This window comes from Leptonotus elevatus, chromosome 8, assembly GCF_054856555.1.
Source record: "Leptonotus elevatus isolate MCC_2025b chromosome 8, RoL_Lele_1.0, whole genome shotgun sequence".
In the NCBI taxonomy this organism is placed as follows: domain Eukaryota; kingdom Metazoa; phylum Chordata; class Actinopteri; order Syngnathiformes; family Syngnathidae; genus Leptonotus; species Leptonotus elevatus.
The window spans coordinates 21,195,131-21,215,694 of NC_141246.1; the positions used below are offsets into that span (position 1 = coordinate 21,195,131).

General features: G+C 41.2%; 3 protein-coding genes across 4 annotated transcripts; 1 reads left to right on the forward strand and 2 right to left on the reverse strand.

Annotated features, from left to right (window-relative positions):
* Positions 1-86: 86 nt before the first annotated feature.
* Positions 87-13,065, reverse strand: mgarpb (mitochondria localized glutamic acid rich protein b). 2 transcript variants are annotated; one of them, XM_086083583.1, is made up of 6 exons: positions 12,850-13,065; positions 9,093-9,190; positions 8,368-8,440; positions 7,111-7,587; positions 925-1,719; positions 87-802 (listed from the first exon to the last, which is right to left on the reverse strand). In XM_086083583.1, the coding sequence occupies exons 1-6, from the start codon at positions 12,920-12,922 to the stop codon at positions 765-767; spliced, it is 1,554 nt and encodes a 517-aa protein (XP_085939709.1). In that variant the 5' UTR covers positions 12,923-13,065; the 3' UTR covers positions 87-764. The 2 variants fall into 2 exon arrangements, with proteins under 2 accessions (XP_085939709.1, XP_085939711.1); XM_086083585.1 differs by having other exon boundaries at positions 7,048-7,587.
* Positions 13,066-14,095: 1,030 nt separating this feature from the next.
* Positions 14,096-15,372, forward strand: anapc11 (APC11 anaphase promoting complex subunit 11 homolog (yeast)). Its single transcript, XM_086082065.1, has 3 exons — positions 14,096-14,244; positions 14,379-14,488; positions 15,109-15,372. The coding sequence occupies exons 2-3, from the start codon at positions 14,380-14,382 to the stop codon at positions 15,252-15,254; spliced, it is 255 nt and encodes an 84-aa protein (XP_085938191.1). The 5' UTR covers positions 14,096-14,244; position 14,379; the 3' UTR covers positions 15,255-15,372.
* A 177-nt stretch (positions 15,373-15,549) lies between these two features.
* On the reverse strand, positions 15,550-20,527 carry ppp1r27b (protein phosphatase 1, regulatory subunit 27b). Its single transcript, XM_086082064.1, has 3 exons — positions 18,078-20,527; positions 16,341-16,491; positions 15,550-16,152 (listed from the first exon to the last, which is right to left on the reverse strand). The coding sequence occupies exons 1-3, from the start codon at positions 18,289-18,291 to the stop codon at positions 16,029-16,031; spliced, it is 489 nt and encodes a 162-aa protein (XP_085938190.1). The 5' UTR covers positions 18,292-20,527; the 3' UTR covers positions 15,550-16,028.
* Between the last annotated feature and the right edge of the window lie 37 nt (positions 20,528-20,564).

A 20,564-nucleotide genomic window follows, 5' to 3' on the forward strand; every position in this document is an offset into this window, starting at 1 on the left:
TATCACCACATCAAATCGTCCAAGTAGTTTTTGTCTGCCAAGCACAACTCATGACATTGAGTGTCAAAAGGAACTAAACGGATGAATTGATTTCCATATGTTTATTTGTCAATTTTCTGTTAGCACACTATGACATCTTATTTTCTCATGACAATGATCAACTTGTTACTGGAGGTCCACACAACTTTTAGTAATTACTTCCAATCAACAACAAATATTTTCATCTACACCTCAACTGGATTGATACATGACTCCATATGGTAATAGCTATTGAAATATGTCTAAATACAAACACCACGTAGATACTGCATGTATTAATGAGCAGGTCACCCAAGCCAACTGTTAAAAGAACATTATTAGTTTAGTTTCAAGTATGCTATAATTTTTTACAAGTGAATTTTTCTGCACAGCACTAACATTGGCATCTTAATAACAATAATCTATACATAATGCTGTAAATAATTCAATATTACAAATGAGAAAATCAATGCATTTAGTTAGAAACGGATATGGGCGTAGTCCTGCTCGAAAAATCGGGTACAAATTTTTCTCCTGTCTAAAAATTGCAATGGTGACATCTAGTGGACATAAGACAGCACTAAAATAAACACCAATTTACAGCATAGATTACAGACGTTGAGATATTCACACAATTCAAAGGACACATTTGAATGATAAACATCTAAATTTCGTTGTTCGTATTTTCTTGGTCGCCCAGATTTGACTGACAGTTTGACGAGTCATCGGGAAGGCACACTGTCAATTCATGACTGATGTATCATCACCACTACTGCCTCTGGACCTGTAACACATTAAAAAAAAAATACAATAAAAATCAATTTACTACATACTGTACTATCATTATTTTTCGGAGAAAATAAGAATAGTGTAGTTTAGTCATTTTAACTCATGACATTTGCTTACTTGGTGTTTCTACAGGTGATGATGCTTCCCTGCTTCCATTTATCTCATCCCCAGCATCCTCAAGGATTTCAGATGGCTTATCAGCAGTGGGTGTCATCACTTGTGTCAGGGAATCATGGTTGCAGTTGGACTCTGGTTCAGCAGCTGATAGCACCTCCATTTCTAACCCAGTGTCAGCTTCTGGAGTGCTACCTTCCTCTTCTGAGGCAGCGACTGTCTCCTCTGCTGGAACTTCAGCTTCAGCAGCGTCCTCTCCAAACGTTTCAGCTACAGGTAGCTCTTCATCCACTGGAGCTTCAGTAATGACGCTTGCCTCCGCAAATGCTGCAGCTTCTTCAGGTGCGACGTTCTCCTCTGGATCAGGAGCTGGATTCTGATCTTCAGCATGCATCTCTCCTGTAATCTCTTCTGTGGGGTCCAAAGGTGCAGCTTCCTCAGGAGGCACTTCCTCCTCTTCTTCGGTAGCTGGAGCGGAGGCCTCCTTTGTTATCTCTTCTGCAGACACTTTCACTTCTAATTCAGCATCTTCATCACAACTGACAACCTCTGCAGAGTCCAGTTCCTCTTCATTAGTGACAACAACAATTTCATGTGGCGAGTCCTTAGTCGTAAGATCTTGCGTTGCCTCAAGGGCTTCAGGTTGTAATGCTTCTAAAACCGAATCCGAACCCTTTCCATCTTCTTCTATGTGACGGACGGCTCTCATCAAATTGGACTCACCAACAGAAGCAGCTGCAATTTCAACTGTGGATCCGGCCAGTATTTTTACAGCCGTAAGAAGATCTGGCACAGCCGCTGAAGGAAAGAAAGTGAACCATTTCAAACTTAAGTTCTTTTCAGACAGTTGTTCTTAAGCAGAGAGGGTGACCGAGGCTAGTTGTATCACTTTTTGTTTTTTACAGCCAGATAAATTACTTATCATTGATCTTGAAAATTTACCGTGAGCAAACGTTAACAAAATATTATGAAACATGCACTGGATTAAAGTCCTTAGGAACTGCTGGCATGTAGGTCTTAGCTCTCAGCCTCAAATGCCTGTTTTGGTTCCCTTAAACTGGACATTTTTGATTAAATTGAATTAAGTTTAAAAAAAAATCATTTCAGTTAATAGATGGTTGAATGGTTCATCGTGAAACTTAAACCAGTCCTGACGTGGGCATACTGTAGTTCCAGCAACTGGATTTTTTTTTAAAAAAATTCTTCTTCTTTTTCTTTTCCTTTCGGCTTTTCCTTTCAGGGGTCGCCACAGCGAATCATTTGCCTCCATCTAAGCCTGTCTTCTGCATCCTCTGCTCTCACACCAACTACCTTCATGTCCTCTTTAACTGCGTCCATAAACCTCTTCTTTGGTCTTCCTCGAGATCTCCTGCCTGGCATTTTGAAACTCAGCATCTTTCTGCCAATATACTGGCTATCTCTCAACTGGACATGTCCAAACCATCTCAGTCTGGTCTCTCTGACTTTATCTCCAAAGCCTCTAACATGTGCTGTCCCTCTGATGTACTCATTCCTGATTCTATCCATCCTGGTCACTCCAAAAGAGAACCTCAGCATCTTCATCTCTGCCACCACCAGCTCTGCCTCCTGTCTTTTCCTCAGTGGAACTGTCTCCAGACCAAACAACATCACTGGTCTCACCACAGTTTTATAAACCTTCCCTTTCATTTGAGCTGAAACTCTTCTATTACACTTTTCTCCACCCGTTCCAGCCTGCCTGCACACGCTTCATCACTTCTTTTCCACACTCTCCATTGCTCTGGACTGTTGACCCTAAATACTTAAACTCCTCCACCATCTTGATCTCTTCTCCCTGTAACCTCACTCTTCCACTTGGGTCCCTCCCATTCACACACAGATACTCCGTCTTGCTACGGCCAACCTTCATTCCCCTCCTTCCCAGGGCAAACCTCCACGCCTCTAGCTTCTCCTCCACCTGTTCCCTGCTCTCACTACAGATCACAATGTCATCTGCAAACATCTTAGTCCATGGAGATTCCTGTCTAACCTCGTCTGTCATCCTGTCCATTACCATAGCAAACAAGAAGGGGCTCAGAGCTGATCCCTGATGTCGTCCCACCTCCACTTTGAACTCCTCCGTCACACCTACAGCACACCTCACCACTGTCTTACAGTCCTCATACATGTCCTGCACCACTTGAACATACTTCTCTGCTACTCCAGACTCACACAAAACCACAGTTCCTCTCTGGGCACCCTGTCGTAAGCTTTCTCCAGATCTACAAAGACACAATGCAGCTCCTTCTGACCTTCTCTGTACTTCTCTATCAACATCCTCAAAACAAATACTGCATCTGTGGTACTCTTTTTGGCTTGAAACCATACTGCTGCTCACAAATGTTCACCTCTGCCCTCAGACTAGCTTCAACTACTCTTTCCCATAGCTTCATTGTGTATCTCATCAGCTTTATTCCTCTGTAGTTGCCACAACTCTGCACATATCTCGTGTTCTTAAAAATTGGCACCAGCATACTTCTCCTCCATTCCTCAGGCCTCTTCTCACTATCAGAAATTCTACTACTACCTCTCCTAGACACTTACATACCTCCACAGGTATATCATCAGGACCAAGTGCTTTTCCACACTTCATTCTCTTCAATGCCCTTCTCACTTCATCCTTACTAATCTTTGCTACTTCCTGGTCCACATCAGTCACCTCTTCTATTCTTTGTTCTGTCTCATTTTCCTTTCATCAACTCTTCAAAGAAGTCTTTCCATCTTCCCATCACACTACTGGCATCTGTCAACACACTTCCATCCCTATCCTTTAATATCCTAACCTGCTGCACGTCCTTTCCATCTGTGTCTTTTCCCCTTGCCAACCTGTATAGATCAGTCTCTCCCTCCTTACTATCCAACCTAGCATACAAGTCATCGTAAGCCCCTTGTTTGGTCTTTGCCACTTCTACTTTCACCCCACGCAGCATTTCCCTGTACTCCTGTCTACTTTCTTCAGGCCTCTCAGTGTCCCAATAACTAGCTAACCTCTTTCTCTGGATCCACTTCTGCACCTCCTCATTCCACCACCAAGTCTCCTCATCTCCTTCCTTCCAGATGACACACCAAGGACTGTCCTACCTGTCTCCCTGATCACATTTGCTGTAGTTATCCAGTCATCTGGAAGCACCTCCTGACCATCCAGAGCCAGTCTCAACTCCTTCCTAAAATTCATACAACACTCTTCCTTTTTTAGCTTCCACCATTTTGTCTTCTTCTCCGCCTTTGCCGTCTTTGTCTTCCTCACCACCAGAGTCATCCTACACACTACCATCCTATGCTGTTGGCTACACTCTCACCTACCACTACTTTGCAGTCGCTGATCTCCTTCAGATTACACCGTCTACACAAGATGTAGTCTACCTGTGTACTCCTACTTCCACTCTTGTAGGTCACCCTATGTTCCTGCCTCTTCTGGAAGAAAGTATTCACGACAGCCATTTCCATTCTTTTTGCAAAGTCAACCACCATCTGTCCTTCTGCGTTCTCTCCTGGATACCAAACTTGCCCATCACCTCTGTTTCCTGCACCAACGTGTCCATTGAAGTCTGCACCAATGACAACTCTCTCACTTCTAGGAATGCTATGCATCATTTCATCAAGGTCCAACCAAAAGTTACATACATATTTTTTTAAACAATGAAACAAAACCTAGCAAACTAATTTCCTCATTCTTCAGACTCTTCATCTAAAAGGCAATTCTGACATACGTAAACCGGGTTGCTAGAGATGCATTTTTCATTGGTCCATTCTTTGCATATGAGACAACAAACCCCAAAATGACTGAGACAAGTTGCCCCAAACTACACTGTTGGCTAAAAAATTGCTCTAGTTTAAAGTTAGCTTAAAACAGATCAGTAACTGAGACATGACAAGATGCCGAATCTCTCCTCTAATGAATCCACATGATTTGGTCTATGTATGACGCTGTTTCAAAATATATGAAGTTGAAATATTTTACTTTGATAGATAATTGGCACTCATCTCAGCTCACACTGTGCACCTCTCTTCTTGGACAGAACACAACCTCTGACCATTTATACAAATAAGACTAGTATTCCACTTTTTAATTGTGCCCTCTGGTGGAGAAGAAAATTGCAATGTGACAACTTACCCGCGATACAACTAGCCCCGGGCTCCCCTACAGGGTGGTACTCATCTTCACGCTCCTTCTTTCTGCCATTCATAAGTGGTTTGATGCCACACTAACAAGAGCTAGACTTTTTGTTTGATACTCTATATTGGCAGACTTTGTTGTAAATGTTATGTTGAGAATTAAAATAGATAACTACCGAGATTTGTGTGTGTGAATGTACTGTAACCGTACATTGTTACTATTCTGATCTGAGATTTGTTTTCTTGGGTTTTGCTTTAAATTGCTACAACAAAATCGTTTCACCTTAAAGCTAAAAAGATAACTTATGCAGTCATCTCTTGGAGGTAAAAGTAATAAAAAAATGTAAGCACTATTTAGGTACATTGCATAGGAGCATGAACCTGGGACAGATTGTGAATTTGTTGTTTCAATACATGGAATACGAGTTAGTAGTTCTATCATGTGTCCATGGTTGATGACAAAGGGTCACTGGAAAAAAAGGCCAAGGTGTCAATTGAAACAACACTAATACAAATGAAGGGATTTCTACATGAACAGGGTTGGGGAATCCAGGTCCAAAAATTAAAAACCCTGCCACAGATTGCCTTTAGCCAGAGGTGCTTCTATACTCAACTGGCAGGTAAACAGCTTGTCTCCACCTGTAGAAGCACCTCTGGCTAAAACCAAGCGGTTTCAGGGTTTTTACTTTCTGTACCTGGATTCCACAACCATTAACTTCACCACACTGAGGATGAACAAAAAGAAGAGGTACTCTTAAAGAGAAAGCCAACCCCAAAATGTTCTTGATAATATAGTTTTGTATGTACCCCAACGAGTCTAAACACAGCATTCTAATTATTATTTCAGTTGTGGAATAGGAATAAAGCAGAAAAATCCACACATTTTTGTCCATCTCAAGGGCTGGCCATTTTGCCACTTGCCATTATTTGAAAATTGCATCACAGTTGCTCAGGGCTCAGGTAACAACCAATCACCTGTTCTCTGTGTATGGTCATGTGATGTTCGTAAGCTGAGCCGTGATTGGTCACTACCTGCGCAACTGTGATGTCATTTTTAATCAATAGCAAGTAGCAAAATGGCCAGACCTTGAGATGGATACAAATGGGTGGATTTTGTTGATTAATTCATATTCCACAAATGGAATATTAATCAGGCTACCATGTTTAGAATTGTGGTGCTGCACAGAAAATATTATAAAGACGTTCTTTGGCTTGGCTTTAACATTAAAACTCCACAGAATTTTAAATGGGAGGAGTAGGCACAGATTTGTGTTTGCTGCGTGAATGATGCAGCAAAATTTTATTTTTTTTGGGTTATCGTGGAATTTCAAATTGCCTGAATATTTAAGACCAACTGATAGATTTTGAAAAAAAAAGAGCAAAACATGAATGCACGTTTTCAACTTTGTCTCACAGATAAGACCATAAATGTACTAAAATGTGTGCATTTGAGTCAACAAAACAGATTGGGAAGGCCGCTAAAACGAGATGATGATGGTCATACTTATAAAATGAGACAAAGTTGATGGCAAAGGAAGCACTCGGACTACCACTTGGACCATATTGAAATGATTGAACCTAAGCACAAACAGACTAGTGGGGTGGAAAGGGACACAAGGAGTATTTATTGAACAGAAAGTCATCAAACTTGGTTGATAAAAACTCTTTAAGGGCACTTAAAACATAGAAATACTCCAGTTTGGTTCACATTCTAATCTCCCAAGCTAAACGTCTGTCCTGACTCAAAAACTATACGATACTTTGTGAACACTCTAAAATATAGAGTATTGTGTAAATCTAAATGAACCTCTTAACTCTCCAAAGAATTAGATTGATGAACCCCAAACTGGTTAGTGAATGCTGTCTCTTTCCTTAATCTATTTTGGGGTTCACGGGTTATTTTTCTGGGCATCAAGAGGTGAAAACGTGCACACTGAACTTGTGGCCATCCAACACTTAAGGCATCATAGTTTTATGCTGCCATATCTGAACAAGGAACCGTCTCTGCGTCAGCGGGAGGACAAGGGAGGTTTGTCTCATCCACTAATGTTGTACCAGCACTCGCAGGCGCCTCTGCTGGTGTCTCCTCTGTGGCCTCCGCAGTGGCAGCAACATCTTCAGCCACGACAGGTGGAGCTTCTTCCACAGCAGTTGGCTTAGCTTCATCCTCAGTGGCAATGGCCTCGGAGACCACGGCAACATCTTCTTCAGGTGTTGTGCTCTCAACGACGGGCTCGTCAGCGCTATCTGCCACGGGCTCTTCGGGAGCGGCGGCAGAGCCGAAATCTTCAGGTGTTGTGCTCTCAACAACAAGCTCGGCAGCGGTATCTGCCACGGGCTCTTCGGGAGCAGCGGCAGAGCCGAAATCTTCAGGTGTTGTGCTCTCAACGACGGGCTCGTCAGCGCTATCTGCCACGGGCTCTTCGGGAGCAGCGGCGGACTCTGTGACCACTTCAACAACAGGCGCTTCTGGCTCCTTCACTGGGGTGGGTTCAGCTGTCGCATTCACCATCTCAGCTGAGGTAGCTGAAGCTTCAAAGTTGAAGAATAGAACAGAATAAGAACAATTCCTTTTGCATTATTTGGATGAATGTTATGTAACTCTGTCTCCAGCAATATTACACCATTCAAATGTTTCACTTAATTTGTGCCAGTCCCTCATCATTCTGACCGTCATTGTTTTACCGTGGCCTACTTAGAATTCAATACAAGCACCAGTTTTATGACTAAATAATTACCATATTAACGGATATTAACAAGCATGTTATGTGTAAAAAAAAAAAAACATCCACTATAATTTTGCTTGAAATATATATGAATATATCAACGCTTTCTTAAAATAATTGCCTAAGTAATTTTTCAGGAAACACAAAAAGAATAACAATTTTCATCATGAGGAGATGATTTAGGCAAAAAAAAATATTTGTGGGGAAAAAAAAGACAGGCAATTATTTTAAGAGGGTGGCGATATCCAGTATGATTTTTGCATACTGCAGTCCACATAATTACAAGCATAAAAGCTATGATCTGCATTTGTAATAAATAAAAACCACCATGGCTTTGCGACTGCTTCTTTCCTATTACAGATTGCTCAGCTGCTCTGAGCCCAAAACAGGCCTAATTAATTTGAAGACATAAATTGGGACAGACATGCTATTGAGGATGATTATTCAAGCATATTTATTTAGGTGGAGCAGCCAAAACAGAATCAACTGATCTAGTTCTCTCTGTGTGTGTATGACAGGACTGGAGGAGGAGGTGTTTGTGGTACGGTATGGTACGGTACGGTATGGTATAGCATTGGTAGCTGACCCTTTGCTGTGGAGCCCATGTTAGCGAGTCTGTCCTCATAGCGCTCACTATCACCAATGATCGACTTGTAGGCCTGTGACAGAACAAATATGACACAAATGATGCATTACAGCAGACAACAAATGATCCAAAACATGTACTCTAATGTTAGGTTAACAGACGCCTCTAAATTGGCCCTAGATGTGAGTGTGAATTGTTGTGTGTCTTCATGTGCCCTGTGATAGACAGTATGGAAATTGTCACCAAAAAACTTCCCATTCCAAAGTAATTTAGATGCTCTTGAACATTTTTTTAAATGGGAATTTATAGTGTTTGGTCTTTCATCTGTTAAGGCACTCAAACGTTTCACACTGACTTTGCATTCACCTATGGCACAGCATAAGGAGTAACTGGGTGTTCAGTATCTTGCTCAAGGACACTTCAACATGGTCACAACGGCTGGGGATCGAACCCACAACTTTGGGGTTGGGAAACCACTCTACCGCTGAGTCATGCCACCCCATTTATAGCTAAATAAAGTGTTTATAGCACAACTGGGACATCATATCTGTTCCATTTTTTTTTTAACTATAGAAATGTGCGTAAACATGCAAAAGTTTGCTTAGGTTTGGTAGGCACATCTACAAAATAGCCCAATTCAAATGTAATATAGTGCCTAACTTTTCAAACAGTTCCATATCAACTTCCTGGAAATTGTTGTGTACACAGAAACCACCAATACTTACATAAACAAATGCGGCAGTGAGGCCTCCTCCACACACAACAAAGTATGTCATGTTTGTGGAGCCACCAGGAACGCCGAAGGCCATGTGCCGCACTGGCGCTGCAGATAGACAAAAAGGAGCACATGTTAATTAATTATACACACTATTCTGTTTTATTGCACGTGTATTTTGGAAAAAAAATCCAAAGTGAAGAGCAAGTTGGTTGCAAAGGTTAATTGCACTACGATAGCATCAACGTGTTCTCATTCTTTAATCGTGTTACACAATGCAGCCCTGCTCATTTGGAGCCAAGGAGATGGAAAGATTTTGAAACTGCCAAGCTAAACACCAACCAATCCTTTCAATTAAATATCCGGCAGACCACTCGAGCAATTCCGACTCACTCGTTTTAGATTGGTATCAAAAACATAAACAACAAAGTCAAAAGGTTCGACTTCATCTGATCAAATCATCCCCAAAGGCAACGCTGAAGGAGGAGCTGCGGAAAGCTTCTTAATGGGCTATTGTTACATCGGAGCGCAGGTGAGAGTAACCCTTTGTGGCTTGTGAAGATTTGCCAGTGTTTAGAGGATTGCCAGGGCGCATGCAGAGGAGGCCATAAATAAAACCTCCCTTCGCTCAAACCACTCTAATCTCATCTACAGCTCACACACCAACATTCTTCTACCAGCACAAATACGTGCAATTGAACACATCAATGTACAACCCATTTATAGGTCCAGGAGATTGTCAGACAACTATCTGACAGTAAAGAAGCAAACAGTTGGGATGGAGGATCAACATCTGGTCCAATTGTGCCAGCAGTCAGCGATTGGAAAATAAATAATCAATTTGGACTGAAATCCAAGTTCAATTTACTGATTTTAATTTATTCATTCAAAGTATGATTCAAGAGGCCCATCACATAATATCAGGAGATATTGACAGATTGTACATGTATATAATTGGAAAAGCTGCTGCTAGAGTTAAATGAGGAACTGAATTATGTACAGATGTCCCGATTACCTTTTTTTTGCACCCAAGTCCGAGTTATTTAAGTATCTGTCGATGACAATGCATTACGAAGAAAAAAAGAGCGCATCTAAATTGTCTTAATTAATGAGCTCTTTAAAATTTTGAATAAAGGTATCACAACATGATAACATTTTATATTGCTGTCAGTCAGCAGTGGTTCAAATCAATCAAGAAAATACAATATTTTATTCTTGACTTGAAAAATTAAGAACATTTTAAAATCTGAACTTTTTCAGCCGACACAATCAGCTGAAAATCACGTGACAACTTTAGAATTATGTATGGATGATCATGGTACAACATGTCAAGATGTGTCTCAACTTTGACTGTCATGTTTCAGTTCTGTGGGGGTTGGGTTTTTGTTTATGGGTGTTCTTGTTTTTTGTCTTGTGTTCCTGGTTTCTTCCCTTGTCTCGTTATGTCTAACCACGTCCTCCTGTGAGTGTGTCTTCCTTTCCCCAGGTGTGTCTCATTAGTACTGTTAGTGTAGTTATGCTGCATTCAAGGATGGTCGGAAGTCGGATATATCCCAGACAGCGTTCGAGGAGAAAGTAAACAACCAAAATGGCGGATAGTGATGAATTGTGTTTTATTTTGGTCCTCAAAACTAATTTTGTCCCCCATCTTCATTTATTGTTTTTATCTTATTTCATAAGCATTCCATACAGTTCAGTATTTAACCGTATAATTTCATACTGTCACGTACGTTGTGTTACGTGAAGTTATGGCAAATATTTATGAATGAAAAAAGCTATCTAGTTTTATACTTTTTTACCATTTACGGTCTGTTTCCAAAGGGGTTGCCATTGTAGAGTGACGCCACATTCTAGTCCGTCGTGAAGTCGAGGTCCTTTTTTCCCCCTGACTCTGGAATTTCCGAGTTCAAGGGGGCGTTCCCGTACACACTTCCTTGTTTGAACTCGGAAAAATCCGACTTCTGACCATCCTCCAAGTCGTGTTGTGTTTGTCCAGTCGGTGTGGGTGCATTGTGGAAGTTTGTGCGTCAATTCTTAATCACAGCTAATTAGCCATTGTCACCGTCAAGTAGCCATCGCCACAGTTAATCAAGTCGTCCTCGTCACGTCCTGTCCAGTCATGGCAACCAGTCCGGTCACGTCAAGGTTGTCTGCTCACCGTTTTTCCTATGGTTCATTAAAGCACCACGTAATGCACTTGATTCCTGTTTTGCTGTCTGTATCCCTGAGTTTGGGTCCAGCACCCCTCATCCACTCATGTTTCCTCATGACAGACTATACATTTTCATGAAGGATGAATCAAGCATTTGGAATGGAATAGAACCCGGACTGTGCACAAGATTGACTTTTTGTGTGACTTTTTTTGTATGTTTTTTACCTCATTCTTGCATAAGAAACTTATTTGCTTGGCAACCTTAACAAATGGCAAGTCACTGTATTGAAGGTTGGGACACAGCTTGTCTGATATGACAGTACAGTATTATCATTTATCGACCCCACCATGCAGGCCTTAAATTCAGTATATTTTATATTTGTTCAAGCCACGCATACCTCGAGTTCCACCTCAAAATCATCATGTATGTTTCTCCCTGGAGCAATGTCACTGGGCATGGCTAAAACGTTCCAAACAGTTGGTGCAGAAAACCAAAACAAACTGTCCTGTTTTGAATGATGAGCTGCTGAGTCCTCGCACTTCTAATACCATGACGCTGCAGCACTTTGCAAGGCCAAGTACAAGTTATTTATAAAGGTAATCAGTTAAGCTGACTTGCAAGGTTCAGGCCTGTTAAAACGAACACGCATGCCAGATGAAAGCAGACAAGATGGCACCTGAGGCAGAAGGGACACGTTTTGAGGAGTGTCACCATGTGCTCTCTTGACACGTGTGCCAGATGTCAAGATGGTCAAGGTGTACAGTCACAGAATATGAAACCCCGCACACACGCCCGTGAAAGATTCTGTCTGAATAATAATAACCAGTCAATTTGAGAAGATATACTGGTGTTAAAGTCAGAACTTTATTAATCCATCAATTTGCTTGCACTTGTCATGGACAGCCAGGGCCTATCACAGCTGTCTTTGGGCGAAAGGCGGGTTACACCCTGGACTGGTCGGCACGCAGTCACAGTGAGGGATTTATTCAGGAAATTACAAACACGAAGCAGTCGAAGCAGTTTTCCCTTCGGCTGAATTCCACATGCTCAAACCCCAGAGTAAATGATGATCCAGGCAAGGATGCGTGAAAAGACAAAAGCTTTGTGAAAATAAAAGCCCTAAATCCTCTTGAGTTTGCATGCACAGTGGATGTTTGCATGCAATCATTCCAACATAATTGTTACCTGCTAAGATATGTTTTTTATGATCATTACCATTGTCCAAGACAACTTCTTCCACCTCAAATGACAAATCAAACCCAAATGCGACTTTTTAATCCTTACAATTCTGAATTTAAAAACAAAACAAAAACAAAACTATTTGCATTGTGACAGCACAGGACAAAGTGTTCCTTATGCTTGACATTTTAGAAACTGCATTGTATTTCCACTACGCATACCGCCATCTATCATTTAATCATTAAGCCAATAATTAAATTAAAGTTTGTGACCATGCATTTGCTTAATCGACAAACCTATGCAAAAGTTCCATTACCCAACAAAGAAAACTACAACATAGGTCAACTAATTCCCCACACGTTGGACGCGTTTGAATGCAACAAGTGTGACCGCAGAAAATGTAAAAGTCACTTAAAACATTTGAACCTGACTCACCTTTTCGAAACGTCGGCGTGAAGACCCTCTGAGCCACCGGGCCGAGTCTCTGGAAAACCCGCCTACAGAACATTTTCCCTCGATAAGCAGCGACCTGTTGCCAGCTAAACGTCCAAGATTGTGCTTTTTAGAGCTACTTTTGAGCCTATCTCTCTCACACAGTCCCTGCTCGCTCGCTCTGTGTTGATGGAGAAGACGTCACAACCCACTGTTAAAAAAAAAAAAAGTCTCTTGAATGCGCCCTAGTGGCCAGTCAACGCAAAAGAAACACTTTGTACTCTTGAAACTGATCAAAACGTGTATATATTTTTTGGGTCTACACTTTAGGGTGATTACTGTAAATAACTATTAAACTAATAATAGTTAGTAGGGGTGCTGGAAAAAAATCTATTTGGCAATACATCATGATATTACAGCGCTAAATTTTTGAATCGATTCAATATGCGGCCGAATCGATTTTTAAACAGCAATTTTTCATGGAAATATTCAACAAAACCCTAAGTAGGGTTAGGATAGACACATTAAGCATGGAAGAATGTTATATTAATATTTTATTTCAGGGCTGTTCAAACATGAAACAGACTGCAACCTGTTTGTTAAATGCAGTGGCTCAGTTATAAGCCTGAAATTTCAGATAAATAAATACATTTTCATACAAATCTTACAGTGTACATGTACAAGTTTACTGATTAGTATTTTCTAAATTTGAGTAAAAAAAAACCCCGCAATAATCAATTTATAAATTTGTATCGGGATTAATCGGTATCGAATCATGACCTATGAATCATGACCTATGAATCGTGATACGAATCGAATCGCCAGGTACTAGGCAATTCACACCCCTAATAGTTAGTATTAGAGTTACTGCGATTTTGATGGTGAGAATACGCTGTTCATAAAAGGGAAATTCAGAAAAATATTATTATTATTATTAATATTATTACTACTACTACTACTGCGATATGTATATTGATATAACAGTACTATTCACAATCATAACATACATTACTATACAGTATATAATATAAAATAAATAGTTACTTTTATTTTAATATTATTATTATTATTATTATTATTATTATTATTAGTAGTAGTAGTAGTAGTAGTAGTAGTAGTAGTAGTAGTAGTATCATTATTATTATTATATATATATATTACAGTACAGTATTGTATAATCGTGTACATTTAACCCGCTGTTCCTTTAGATGGCGGTAATGAGCCATGACGTTGCTGAGCAGCTGCCTTTTAAAGCGCAAAGAGAAGAACGTAGCGACACTGGTTGGGTGGATGGGAAAACGAGAGTAAAATTGGCATATTGAACATAAACTCCTGAAATGATGGAAGCGTAAGAATTAAACTGGTGTTAGATATTTTAAAGCCGTGAGCCGCTGACAGGTGAGTAAAGTAGGTCGATGTTGCAGTAATCTGTGCAAGTTTAGCTTCTTGCTAAGCATGAGCTCGCAATGGTAGTGGACGTGTGGTGTTCTTATATATTGTTAAGTGTATATTTATCCTCTACTGCCGAGCAGGATGAAGGTGAAGATCAAGAAGTGGAACGGAGTGGCGTCGTGGTTGTGGGTGGCCAATGATGAGAACTGTGGGATATGCAGGCTGGCTTTCAATGGTTGCTGTCCGGAGTGTAAGTAGCAGTTTATTTACTGTATCGTGTGTTGAATCCAGTAAAATATTGGAAACACAATATGATGGCCGAGACAGATCACAAACGCCACATTATACATTATCTACGGTCATTCTACAGCGCTGTCTTTCCAATCACAATAAAAAACACTTTTACTGTACTTGAGGGTTTTTTTTTCAGTTCTTTGTTCTTTCCTATTTATTTTTTAGACTACTTTTACTTATATTCGTTATAGTTTAACATGAGTATATGTACGTTAAAAACAAACAATTAAAATACTTGACCTGGAAGAAAACGCAGCCGCTCATGTCTCCTGGCTCCGCCAATCATATGAAGCGTTACACATGGTCCGCTACATCCCAGATTGTGATTGGCTCTACGACACTACATGATGTGCAAATGGCTAAATTAGATCAACCCGTAAATATGAGGGCAACGTGCGCTGCTACTACAGAGGATAATTTGAACTTGATATGAATGCTGCAGCAGACTGCCAGTCAACAATATGAAAGAAGGTTCAGTCACGTCAGCGAGAAGTAGACCAGCAACAGGAGCGAGTGATACTCAACACTACTTTTCCAATCTGTTTTGTGAGCCAATTTTCCGAACCTGCTTTACAGGTAAGGTGCCCGGTGATGACTGTCCGCTGGTCTGGGGTCAGTGTTCCCACTGTTTCCACATGCACTGCATCTTGAAGTGGCTCAACTCTCAGCAAGTCCAGCAGCAGTGCCCCATGTGTCGACAGGAGTGGAAGTTTAAAGAATGAGCACGCTTGGAAAATATTCAAGGACTTTTGGTTTTGCCTATGAATGTTTTTTTGTGAAGTGTGTCTGAACTAAATATTCCTGGTAATTGTTAATTATATATATATTTTTAATTTGCAACTTCTCCTGTTTTCACTTCTGATGGCACCATCACTACAAAGATTGGCCACTTGAGGGCGACAGAACAAAATCTAAACCCTCATGCATTCTGGATTTTTGGCTCCTTTCTTTGTGACCCTGTGATGCATGTGCTGGGCCGCAACTGAGAAGTTCCATGAAATGAATCAGTCGAGGTAATCTGATGAATACTTTATTTTAGAAGTACAAAACGTAGCAAAAATAAGACATTGCAGTTATTGCCAAATCTGCTTGTATTGGTCACAATCCATTGTTAGAAAATAATGAAATGCCTTTTCACCACTCTCAGCACGTTGGCATATGCTAGAATTCATCTATTGAATAATATTGATGTGTTCCGCAAACCCTCTAGCATATACAAATCAATGCATCTTACAGGGCAAAAAAACCACAAAAAAAGTTTAAATTGTCCAAACTCATTGCAGGACATAAGCAAACGGAGCTGGCTGCTTCAAGTCCATGTAGGGAAAAAGCCTGACTGTTTTAGGTTAACTTCCACCAGACATCCACGGTCAGCTCCGCAGGTAAGGCGGCTTTTTGGTTCAGGGTGCTGAACTCACGAGGCCTTTCCTCACTGCCTCATCACAACAATTGGAGCAACTGCACCGCCTTCCATCCCAAATAACACTCAGAGGCCCTCAGTCGTTGTCGACTAGAGCGAACAGATCCAGGAGTTCCTTGTTCTCCGGATCGATGAGGTCGCATGGCTTCTCCCCGCAGTCGTTTTCCAGATTTGGATCGGCGCTCAGTGAGAGAAGATACCTGAAAGAAGCAAACGCGTCACCATCATCAGATTCAGGGAGGTCAATGAGGTGCAAGAATGCAGCGTATGCCCTGGCTTCTGTTACACCGCAACCTCTGAGACGCGCTTGTCAACATGTAATGTCAGAGCTCCCACCATTCATCATTTGTGTTTGGACTGTGATGGTGACCGTTGCTATGGAGCTCACCGTGCAATGTGAGGGAAGCCGTCACTGCAGGCCATGTGCAGCGGGGTCCACCCTTCCTCGTCCCGCTGGTGGATGCTTGCGCCGTAGTGGACCAACAGCTCCACGCACTCCAGGTTCCCGGTCAGCACAGCCTCGTGGATGGCGGCCATGCCTTCACGCATACGCATCAATGTCAAAGTCTAATCACTGTCAACCCCATGAAAGCCGTTTGAGCTTTTATTTGATAGTCTTAGACAATACGACTACATAATAGATACTCTCAAGCTCCTTTACTAGTTGGTCAACACTGGCATACTCATAGGGCAACTACGTTAAAACTTACCAGATGTGGCAAATCCAGGTCCAGAAAGTAAAAACCCTGCAACAGTTTGGCTTTAGCTCCTAGTGCTAGCTCGCTAGCGCCCTAGCAGGTTAACGAGCACCATGGGTGCTAGGCTAGGGAGCTCGCTAGCTAGCACCTGGGGCTAAGCCAAACTGTGGCAGAGTTTTTACTTCCTGGACTTGGATTTGCCTCCTCTGCAACTTACTAGCGAGGCAAAACTGCATTCGTAATGATCTGCATGCCATTAGCACGACTATAGTAAAAGTCCTGGATAACTAGTTAAGTACTAGAATTTTATAATGCTTCACAAGTAGTACACCTATTAGTAGCAAACCGATGTCAGCTAGTGCACTGTAACTTAGTAGTGATGTTTGATTCGTTCTTTCAGGCCGATACCAGTACGAGTACGCAACATTTTTCCTTAAAATTGCATCAAAAACGAATGGCAACTTTCTACTCTTCTAATTTCTGTATTCTAGTGTCTAATTGTAAAATGGCCACAAGATATTAGTCCAGACCAATACTTTGAAATAATGCTGAGTATCAGCCCAATACCAATGCTTGTTATCATTTATTTCAAGGTATCGGTACTCGCAACAGCTGCTGATACCAGTGTCAGCATCCCTCTTGTGGCGGTTTTATGACTACACAACTAGGAATTAATTAGATTAGAAAATTGCCATTAACTAATATAAATTAGGGGTGTTAGGTGCTAATTTTTTAAAATCCTAATTAATCACATCACTTCAATAATTAACTTACAATTAATCACACATTTTATATCTGTTCTAAATGTACAATTTTTTTTCAAAATTGTCATAATCTTTACAGAAGTGGGGGGGGGGGAGTGTTAAAACTAATACAAATACGGCTGCATCTTTTAGTCATTGACAATTGAAAATTCATAAAAATTTGTTAAAATGAAAAAGGTGTACTGTAAAAAAACGAGTGATATTGATTTGTGTTGGTCATTTTTCTGCCACTAGATTTGTAAGACAGTGACTGCTCAGTGCATTTTCTTTTCATACAAAGATCTAACCTTTAACATTAAGTAACTTGTGAAATTCTCCACATATTTAAAATGGTAAAATACAACTTGACCCCAGGCTCCACAAATACATGCATTACTTTATTACTGCAAAATGTGAACGTCGATACATCTGCTGCGTTGCGACTGGAATTTCCCCCAGTACAGGTTTTCCAATCGCTCGTTAATTTTTTTTGTAGCGTTAAAGGAACTTTAAATTAACATACTTATTTTGACACCCCTAATATATTTATTTAAAATTATGTAATTTATTGGGGGGTATGTATAAAAAATACTAGTGTTATCAGTGGCTAGTCAAGGTCAAGCATATGAAAGAAATGCTCAAATGGTTTTCCGTACAGCAGGCCCAGAGGGTCAAAAGACTGACCAGTGGGGTAGATGGTGTCCAGGGTGACCCTTCCGGCTCGGATGAAGCGTCCAATCCTCTCCAGCTCGCCATGCCGTACCAAGTCCTGGAAAACGATGTCATTGGGGAAGTGCACGTTGCGGATGGGCTTTTGAGACGCGGAGCTCTTGTGCTTGTCCTGGGCATAAGCTCGAAGTGACACGGTCTGAGACGCGGGGAACTGATAGTACTTCATTTTCCTCGGTAAGAGTTTGCTTAGGTTAAGAAAGAAAAAAAAACTCAAGTGCAAAAATAAGATTGAGGTCCTTGGTGTCGCTCAAAACGCAGTTTCCCTCCGTGTGACTCAACAGTGTGGAGCTGCTCTTCTGAAGGCCAGACCTCCCCCTTCGACCTCTTTATACTCCATGTCAGGCTATTTTAGGACACGTCACCGATCGCAGTGGCACAACTTGGAAGATGAGCGGCCCTCGGGTCAGTGTTCCTCCCACTTGGCCAGTGAAAAACCAGGACGGTTTCAGCCGCGGCAAGACGTCTTGCCAACTAAAGGCAGTGGTGACATCACATCAGCAGGGAGAGGATCTTAGTCAAGGAGGCTACATTAGGATAAGGAGGGCACAGAGAGGGGAGATGCAACATCACTCCAGTTTGTCATTCTTCTCATGGTACAAACATACTGCACGGATGCCATCTTCAGAAATTACGACAATATAGGACTACCTCCAAGTGTGATGAACACCAATAGGCTTTATATATGCTATATTCAGTGACCTAGCATGGAACTTTGTATCTGAGGATTTATTAAAGGCTTCATGCCTCAATTTTATTTAACCCTCAATTATTCATCACTGTATGCCGCTCTACGCTCATAAAATTGTGTCAGCAGCAAAACTTGATTCATTGGCAAAATGTAAAAATTAACTCCCTGTCTGTTTTCAGGGTGTGTGACGTTTGCACATCTAAAATATTCTTAAAGGTGTAGTATAATGCATCGATAATTTGACAGTTTGATCATTTCTTAGCCGGCCAACAATTTTTTTTTTTTAAAGCTTTTCTATCTCAATATTTTAAAACATTACATTAAGGACAGAGCAGGTTTACACAAATGAGTAAAAAAAATGTGTAGACAAATGGTGAGTTAAGAAATTACCAATTCTATTTTGGTACATTCTTCCCGGTAATGATCTGGACAAAGTTGCTTTATGTTCTATACCATGTGAACAGTACAGGACATTTATGAGGGGAGCAGACAGTAGTGAAGTGTGCTGGCTGTGGGACAGGAGAGTTTAAAGTGGAGTTTGGGCTGCATCAGGGATCAGCCCTAAGCCACTTCCTCTTTTCAATAAATAGTGATGGTAGGTTGACAGATTAGCAGAATATACGAGCGTGAATAAGAGGGCTGGGAGTGAGACTACAAGGAAGAAGAGACAGTGAGGGTGCAGGACTTTTAAATACTTTGGGTCAAATGAAGGGTAAAGTTTAAAGACAGTGGCCGTGATGTACAGTCTAGAGAAACAATATGAAGAACTGGGGGTGGTGGAAAACATGAAGTTTTTAGGTCACTCGGATAATGGGATTAGAAATAAATGGCAGCCAAGGTTAGATGTTAGAGAGCCAATTTGCATGGTTTAGCCACATCCAGAGAGTGAGAGTTGATTGCTACAAGGATTATGAGGATGGCTACTGAGAAATAGAGCAAGAGGACAATTCAAGGTTGATGTAGTGAGGGAAGACATGAGGGCAGTTGGTGTTAGGAAGCGACTTCTGGAAAAGTACGACATGCTATGGCGACTAATGGGACAAGCAAAGCAGATGTTTGAGCAAGGATGTCAAAACGTTCTAAATATAAATATATTACATTTATTTTTGAAAGTAGGATGTAACAAAAAAATGCAATCTCTCGTTTTGTTACGTTAGTAAGAAACATCAAGTCGATGCACATAATTTGCATAAAGTAATATGTGATGGCCCAGCTGTGACCCCCGGGCCTCAATTTTGACCCGCATGTTTTATACGTGTGGGTCAATGTCCAACTGGAACATGCCAACCCCCATAATCGTATTTATTTGTACTTTCCCACCTGTTCCTCTTCCTTCATTAACCAGGAAGTTACCTGCTTACAAATAGATGAACAAACCCTAATGCAAAGTTCAATGAATTTCCTTATTAGCAGTCCAAAGTTCACTCTAGGTCAAGGGTGGGCACACTCTGTCCTCGAGGGCCGGAGTCCTGCAGGTTTTAGAGGTTTCCCTTCAACACAGCTGATACACGATCAGCTCATCAGCAAGCCATGCATAAGCTTGGTCACGATCCTGTTGATTGAAATAAGCTGCGTCGCAGCAAGGAAACCTCCAAAAGCGGCAGGACACCGGCCCTTGAGGACCGAGTTTTCCCACCACTGCTCTAGGTGTATGTCTGTCTGCACTTAGTGGCTTTCTGGTTTTTACAACCATTTGGCATTGTTGGAACAAAAAATGTCATATAGATTTGCCCACTAATGTCTAGTTACAA